At 36.1% G+C, this 9517-nt stretch overlaps 1 protein-coding gene and 1 pseudogene across 1 annotated transcript; both read left to right on the top strand.

The window, feature by feature from the left end:
- The first annotated feature begins 17 nt into the window (after positions 1–17).
- Positions 18–3765, top strand: LOC119577545 (shematrin-like protein 2). The gene is made up of 5 exons (XM_037925134.1): positions 18–444; positions 1633–1643; positions 2984–3164; positions 3197–3210; positions 3436–3765. The coding sequence occupies exons 1-5, from the start codon at positions 18–20 to the stop codon at positions 3718–3720; spliced, it is 918 nt and encodes a 305-aa protein (XP_037781062.1). The 3' UTR covers positions 3721–3765.
- A 2597-nt stretch (positions 3766–6362) lies between these two features.
- LOC119577882 overlaps positions 6363–9517 on the top strand; it is a 5849-nt pseudogene continuing 2694 nt past the window's right edge.

Raw genomic sequence — 9517 nt, 5'->3', positions numbered from 1 at the left:
TGAAATTTCTTAAAATAATGTGTTTAGACTATGAATTTCGAACAATCGCTGTTGCCCTCGTGGCGTTTGTCGCTGTCAGTGTCAGCGGTGATCCTGAAGCTGATGCTGAGCCCAGTCGCTATGGAGGTGGCTTTGGAGGCCATGGACTCGTGTCCTACAGACCCGTGTATAGCAGCTACGGATACGGACGTTGGAAGAGGAGTGCTGAGCCTGTAGCTGAGGCTGAGGCTGAGCCCGAGGCTGATCCTTCTCGCTTCGGATACGGGTATGGCAGCTATGGACACGTGTCTTTCAGGCCCGTGTACAGCAGCTACGGTTACGGACGTTGGAAGAGGAGTGCTGAGGCTGAACCCGGATTCGGCTTCGGTCGCGGCTTCGGAGGCCACAGCAGCTTCGGAGGCTACAGAGGCTATGGAGGCCATGGCGGGAGCTTTGGAGGACATGGTCGTTTCTATGGCTGAAGGAGTTTGGTTCGAGAAAGATTAATAAAACTGAGCAATTTTATTTATTATTTTTTTCTTTTCACACTCACCATCTTAATTACTGAATATGAGATACACATATACAGTTTCCATACATATACACAGTTAACATAAGTTATACTTTAGAGAATTAAGAATCATAACATCGGAAATCGTGATGCCTGTAATGTGAATTCAGATTTCTTTTTCCTTTTATTCTAAACTGACAGAAATATAGGAAGTTGTGCACACCTTTTTATCAACTTGAAAAGGTATCGATTTAGAAATTTAATAAAATGCAAAGACAGCAAACATACGCAAAAATGACTACATAAATAGCTGGTCGCTAAAAAAAGAAAAAAGTGGATGATAAACAGCATTAGTATGAAGGTAACAAAAACAACAATAACAGTATTTCATTGCGCATGAAAAGGAAAGTATTTTGTTCAGATTCCACTGACGAGCAGTGTATATATGCAAACACTCATACACACGCATATACACACGCATATATGTATATATACACAAATACATATGCATACATACTTATATTTATGTATATATGTGTGTATATATACACACATCTATATATAAACATATATAAATACACACACACACACACATATATATATGTATGCATGTATGTATGTATGTATGTATATATGTGTATCATCATTAGAGATGATATGTGTTATAAAATTGTGTATTTTCTTTAAAGGACATAATGCTGAAGTATATATGATAATGGTGAGAAGAATTATGTATAGAAAAGCAATCAGTACAACAATGCATTGCGCATATTTCTTTTTTGTTTGTTTTGGTGGTGACGCAGAGGGAAGCCATGCGTCGATTTTGAAGGGCAGACCTGGACAAGCGTTTAGAATATGTTTACAGGATTTTGTAAACTATTATCATTTGATTTTTTCAGTGAATTATCTACAGTGTATTAAAGGAAAGGAATGTTTGTTAAATAAACTTAAAACATTGAAATAATAATATTACAGTGGACAACAGTAAGGGTGGTTGGTGACGGTCTGGCTAGTTGTGCTTTCGCCTTAGAAAACCGGAGTGTTACGAAGTGAGTGTCAAATAAATGAGTAGATTGGTCATATATTATACATGTGTAATATATGAGTAGAGAACTGTATAACAATGGTACTTGTATTCTTAGGAAAGAAGAAAGTATTTGAAAAATACAATCTAATATATATATTACTATGATCTGTTATTTGTGTGATATTTTGAGATGAATATGAAGGAACATATTTTGTTACTATAAAATCAGTGATTTATTATTTTTGGAACTATGAGAAACAATTCAACTACTGTAAATGTTAAAGTATGAAGTAAGAAATAAATATTACATTGGTTTGTTGTACTTAAAGAATTATTTCTTTAAAAATAACCCTATATATGGATAATATCAGTGGTTATTATGGGTTATTAACATTTACATTAACATTCATATTTCAGGTTGAAATAAATATTACAACTGCTCGAGAGGTTTTCTTAGCGAACCAATATGTATATATTTATACAATTATATACATACATATATACACACACACACATGCGTATATGCATACATATACATACATATATATGAATATATATATGTGTGCGTGTATGTGCATATATACATACATATATATGTGTATGTAAAAAAAGAATATATATATACATATATATATATATATATATATATATATATGTACGTATACATATGGATAAATATGTACATATCTACATTTTTTATTTATATCTGTTTGATTATATACATGCACATACATATGAATATATATATATATATATATACAATAACCATTCTCTCTACACACTCATATATATGTATTATGTATACTATATATATACACACAGATACACACACGCACACAAATATACATGTGTGTGTATGTGTGGATGTATGTATGACCGGCATGCAGTTGCTGAGTGAAAGAGAAATGTGTATATGTGTGCGTGCGCGCGCGTGCGTGTACATATGTGTGTGTATGTATGACCGACATGTAGCTGTTGGGGCTTCGAGTGCCAAAGGAGTGCCGGAGCCTACCCCGATCGGAGGCTGAGCTCGAGCAAAGGCTGACAGCGAGCGGAAGCAGACCCCAAGCCAAGGTTGACCTTGAGCAGACTCTGACCCCGAACGGAGGAGGCTTACTCTATACGGAGGTTAACCGGGGCGGAGGAGGCTGATTCTAAGCGGAGGCTGACCCCAGGCGGGGGAGGCTGACCCCAAACCGAGGCCGACCTCGAGCAGAGGAGGCTGACAATAAGCAGAGGTTGACCCCGGGGTGAGGTGACTGACCCTAAACCGAGGCCGACCCCGAGCAGAGGAGACTAAGACAAAATGGTCGTCTCTACGTAGCACTGATAGTTTTATTTGCTGTTCCCTCTGTCAGTATTCGACCATAATTTTGCCTAGTAACCACTCGTAAATAGACCGTTGTCTACTTTAGTCAAGCGAGCGTTTAATTACAATCATATCAATTTCCATGTCCATACACAAGGAAATGAATGACTCTGGACACATTTTCTTAAGGTGTGAACTCCAGGAAATGAAATATTGCTCACTTGAACTCAACCCTTGCCCTTCGAAGCAGAGTTCCCATCCCGTGACCTTGAGCCGTTTGGCGATTGGCTACAGGCGGGAGCGTCAGCGTGTGGCGTGCTATATAAGAGCCAACCGCCGTTTGGCCACAGTCGCCTGTGATTCCCGACGGATATGAAGACCCTGGTGAGTGTTGCATTTCTTTGAGCGAATCTCAGTGTAGGCGATTCACAGCAGTTTAATGCTGAATAAGTTCATGAGTTGTGCACAAATATAACATCAAAGTTTAGTGTTGAAAGAGAAAGTTCACGTAAATTGAAATCTATTTCATTTATAGGAAATTTGTGTAAGGACTACTGACCTCCAATGTGTTTAGACGTATGAATTATCGTGAAAACTACTTTCTTGCAGGCCATTGCTGTTGCCCTCGTGGCGTTTGTCGCTGTCAGTGTCAGCGGTGATCCTGAAGCTGATGCTGAGCCCAGTCGCTATGGAGGTGGCTTTGGAGGCCATGGACTCGTGTCCTACAGACCCGTGTATAGCAGCTACGGATACGGACGTTGGAAGAGGAGTGCTGAGCCTGAGCCCGGATTCGGCTTCGGTCGTGGCTTCGGAGGTCACAGCAGCTTCGGAGGCTACAGAGGCTATGGAGGCCATGGCGGGAGCTTTGGAGGACATGGTCGTTTCTATGGCTGAAGAATTTTGATTCGAGAAAGATGAATAAAACTGAGCAATTTCATTTATTTTTTTCTTTTCACACTCACCATCTTAATTACTGTATATGAGATACACATACACAGTTTCCATACATATACACAGTTAACATAAGTTATACTTTAGAGAATTAGGAATCATAACATCGGAAATCGTGATGCCTGTAATGTGAATTCAGATTTCTTTTTCCTTTTATTCTAAACTGACAGAAATATAGGAAGTTGTGCACACCTTTTTATCAACTTGAAAAGGTATCGATTTAGAAATTCAATAAAATGCAAAGACAGCAAACATACGCAAAAATGACTACATAAATAGCTGGTCGCTAAAAAAAGAAAAAAGTGGATGATAAACAGCATTAGTATGAAGGTAACAAAAACAGCATTAACAGTATTTCATTGCGCATGAAAAGGAAAGTATTTTGTTCAGATTCCACTGACGAGCAGTGTATATATGCAAACACTCATACACACGCATATACACACGCATATATGTATATATACACTAATACATATGCATACATACTTATATTTATGTATATATGTGTGTATATATACACACATCTATATATAAACATATATAAACACACACACACACACATATATATGTATGCATGTATGTATGTATGTATGTGTATCATCATTAGAGATGATATGTGTTATAAAATTGTGAATTTTCTTTAAAGGACATAATGCTGAAGTATATATGATAATGGTGAGAAGAATTATGTATAGAAAAGCAATCAGTACAACAATGCATTGCGCATATTTCTTTTTTGTTTGTTTTGGTGGTGACGCAGAGGGAAGCCATGCGTCGATTTTGAAGGGCAGACCTGGACTAGCGTTTAGAATATGTTTACAGGATTTTGTAAACTATTATCATTTGATTTTTTCAGTGAATTATCTACAGTGTATTAAAGGAAAGGAATGTTTGTTAAATAAACTTAAAACATTGAAATAATAATATTACAGTGGACAACAGTAAGGGTGGTTGGTGACGGTCTGGCTAGTTGTGATTTCGCCTTAGAAAACCGGAGTGTTACGAAGTGAGTGTCAAATAAATGAGTAGACTGGTCATATATTATACATGTGTAATATATGAGTAGTAGAACTGTATAACAATGGTACTTGTATTCTTAGGAAAGAAGAAAGTATTTGAAAAATACAATCTAATATATATATTACTATGATCTGTTATTTGTGTGATATTTTGAGATGAATATGAAGGAACATATTTTGTTACTATAAAATCAGTGATTTATTATTTTTGGAACTATGAGAAACAATTCAACTACTGTAAATGTTAAAGTATGAAGTAAGAAATAAATATTACATTGGTTTGTTGTAATTAAAGAATTATTTCTTTAAAAATAACCCTATATATGGATAATATCAGTGGTTATTATGGGTTATTAACATTTACATTAACATTCATATTTCAGGTTGAAATAAATATTACAACTGCTCGAGAGGTTTTCTTAGCGAACCAATATGTATATATTTATACAATTATATACATACATATTATATATATATACACACATGCGTATATGCATACATATACATACATATATATGAATATATATATGTGTGCGTGTATGTGCATATATAATACATATATATGTGTATGTAAAAAAAGAATATATATATATATACATATATAAATGCATATATATACATATATACACATGTAGGTATGTGTCTTGTATATATGACATGATTATATATGTACATACATATAAGAATATGTATATGTACGTATACATATGGATAAATATGTACATATCTACATTTTTTATTTATATCTGTTTGATTATATACATGCACATACATATGAATATATATATATATACAATAACCATTCTCTCTACACACTCATATATATGCATTATGTATACTATATATATACACACAGATACACACACGCACACAAATATACATGTGTGTGTATGTGTGGATGTATGTATGACCGGCATGCAGTTGCTGAGTGAGAGAAATTTGTATATGTGTGCGTGCGCGCACGTGCGTGTATATATATATATATGTGTGTTGTATGTATGACCAACATGTAGCTGTTGGGGCTTCGAGTGCCAAAGGAGTGCCGGAGCCTACCCCGATCGGAGGCTAAGCTCGAGCAGAGGCTGACAGCGAGCGGAAGCAGACCCCAAGCCAAGGTTGACCTTGAGCAGACTCTGACCCCGAACGGAGGAGGCTTACTCTATACGGAGGTTAACGCGGGACGGAGGAGGCTGATTCTAAGCGGAGGCTGACCCCAAACCGAGGCCGACCTCTAGCAGAGGAGGCTGACAATAAGCAGAGGTTGACCCCGGGGTGGAGGTGACTGACCCCAAACCGAGGCCGACCCCGAGAAGAGGAGACTAAGACAAAATGGTCGTCTCTACGTTGCACTGATAGTTTTATTTGTTGTTCCTTCTATCAGTATTCGACCATAATTTTGCCTAGTAATCACTCGTAAATAGACCGTTGTCTACTTTAGTCAAGCGAGCGTTTAATTACAATCATATCAATTTCCATGTCCATACACAAGGAAATGAATGACTCTGGACACATTTTCTTAAGGTGTGAACTCCAGGAAATGAAATATTGCTCACTTGAACTCAACCCTTGCCCTTCGAAGCAGAGTTCCCATCCCGTGACCTTGAGCCGTTTGGCGATTGGCTACAGGCGGGAGCGTCAGCGTGTGGCGTGCTATATAAGAGCCAACCGCCGTCGTTTGGCCACGGTCGCCTGTGATTCCCGACGGATATGAAGACCCTGGTGAGTGTTGCATTTCTTTGAGCGAATCTCAGTGTAGGCGATTCACAGCAGTTTAATGCTGAATAAGTTCATGAGTTGTGCACAAATATAACATCAAAATTTAGTGTTGAAAGATGAAATTCACGTAGATTGAAATCTATTTCATTTATAGGAAATTTGTGTAAAGACTACTGACCTCCAATGTGTTTAGACGTATGAATTATCGTGAAAACGACTTTCTTGCAGGCCATTGCTGTTGCCCTCGTGGCGTTTGTCGCTGTCAGTGTCAGCGGTGATCCTGAAGCTGATGCTGAGCCCAGTCGCTATGAGGTGGCTTTGGAGGCCATGGACTCGTGTCCTACAGACCCGTGTATAGCAGCTACGGATACGGACGTTGGAAGAGGAGTGCTGAGGCTGAGCCTGTAGCTGAGGCTGAGGCTGAGCCCGAGGCTGATCCTTCTCGCTTCGGATACGGGTATGGCAGCTATGGACACGTGTCTTTCAGGCCCGTGTACAGCAGCTACGGTTACGGACGTTGGAAGAGGAGTGCTGAGGCTGAGCCCGGATTCGGTTTCGGTCGTGGCTTCGGAGGCCACAGCAGCTTCGGAGGCTACAGAGGCTATGGAGGCCATGGCGGGAGCTTTGGAGGACATGGTCGTTTCTATGGCTGAAGAATTTTGATTCGAGAAAGATGAATAAAACTGAGCAATTTCATTTATTTTTTTCTTTTCACACTCACCATCTTAATTACTGTATATGAGATACACATACACAGTTTCCATACATATACACAGTTAACATAAGTTATACTTTAGAGAATTAGGAATCATAACATCGGAAATCGTGATGCCTGTAATGAAAATTCAGATTTCTTTTTCCTTTTATTCTAAACTGATAGAAATATAGGAAGTTGTGCACACCTTTTTATCAACTTGAAAAGGTATCGATTTAGAAATTTAATAAAATGCAAAGACAGCAAACATACGCAAAAATGACTACATAAATAGCTGGTCGCTAAAAAAAGAAAAAGGTGGATGATAAACAGCATTAGTATGAAGGTAACAAAAACAACATTAACAGTATTTCATTGCGCATGAAAAGGAAAGTATTTTGTTCAGATTCCACTGACGAGCAGTGTATATATGCAAACACTCATACACATGCATATATACACACGCATATATGTATATATACACAAATACATATGCATACATACTTATGTTTATGTATATATGTGTGTATATATACACACATCTATATATAAACATATATAAACACACACACACACACACACACACACACACACACACACATATATATATATATATATATATATATATATATATATATATATATATATATATATATATATATTATATATATATATATATATATATATATATATATATATATGCATGTATGTATGTATGTATATATGTGTATCATCATTAGAGATGATATGTGTTATAAAATTGTGAATTTTCTTTAAAGGACATAATGCTGAAGTATATATGATAATGGTGAGAAGAATTATGTATAGAAAAGCTATCAGTACAACAATGCATTGCGCATATAATTTCTTTTTTGTTTGTTTTGGTGGTGATGCAGAGGGAAGCCATGCGTCGATTTTGAAGGGCAGACCTGGACAAGCGTTTAGAATATGTTTACAGGATTTTGTAATTTATTATCATATGATTTTGTCAGTGAATTATCTACAGTGTATTAAAGGAAAGGAATTTTTGTTAAGTAAACTTAAAACATTGAAATAATAATATTACAGTGGACAACAGTAAGGGTGGCTGGTGACGGTCTGGCTAGTTGTGATTTCGCCTTAGAAAACCGGAGTGTTACGAAGTGAGTGTCAAATAAATGAGTAGATTGGTCATGTATTATACATGTGTAATATATGAGTAGTAGAACTGTATATTACCTAAAAAGGTAACACCGGCACTCTCCGTGGAAAGGAACTGGGGACCCTACCAAGTACTCCAAGAGCATCACAACATGAAAACTACAATTAAGTATCATGCTGTGACCACGGCGGCTCAAACATGAACCTACCGTTAAAAGAAGAGAGAACTGTATAACAATAGTACTTGTATTCTGAGGAAAGAAGAAAATATTTGAAAAATACAATCCAATATATATATTACTATGATCTGTTATTTGTGTGAAATTTTGAGATGAATATGAAGGAACATATTTTGTTACTATAAAATCAGTGATTTATTATTTTTGGAACTATGAGAAACAATTCAACTACTGTAAATGTTAAAGTATGAAATAAGAAATAAATATTACATTGGTTGTACTTAAAGAATTATTTCTTTAAAAATAACCCTATATATGGATAATATCAGTGGTTATTATGGGTTATTAACATTTACATTAACATTCATATTTCATGTTGAAATAAATATTACAACTGCTCGAGAGGTTTTCTTAGCGAACCAATATGTATATATTTATACAATTATATACATACATATTATATATATACACACATGCGTATATGCATACATATACATACATATATATGAATATATATATGTGTGTATATGTGCATATATGCATACATATATATGTGTATGTAAAAAAAGAATATATATATTTATATATACATATATAAGTGCATATATATACATATATACACATGATTATATATGTACATACATCTAAAGATATGTATATGGATATATATGGATATATATGTACATATCTGCATTTTTTATTTATATCTGTTTGATTATATATGTGCACATACATATGAATATATATATATATACAATATCCATTCTCTTTACACACACACACATATGTATTATATATACTATATATATACACACAGATACCACAGCACACAAATATACATGTGTGTGTATGTGTGGATGTATGTATGACCGGCATGCAGCTGCTGAGTGAGAGAAATGTGTATATGTGCGTGCGCGCGCGTGCGTGTATATATATATGTGTATGTATGACCAACATGTAGCTGTTGGGGCTTTCGAGTGCCAAAGAGGGGG

The sequence above is a fragment of the Penaeus monodon genome, chromosome 10 (assembly GCF_015228065.2).
Source record: "Penaeus monodon isolate SGIC_2016 chromosome 10, NSTDA_Pmon_1, whole genome shotgun sequence".
Taxonomy (NCBI): Eukaryota; Metazoa; Arthropoda; class Malacostraca; order Decapoda; family Penaeidae; genus Penaeus; species Penaeus monodon.
Note: the sequence above shows the minus strand (reverse complement) of the source record. Positions and strands in the feature narration are given on the sequence as shown.

Coding starts and splice junctions, on each gene's coding strand:
- LOC119577545 (XM_037925134.1), top strand. CDS start 18: ATGTGTTTAGACTATGAATTTCGAACAATCGCTGTTGCCCTCGTGGCG.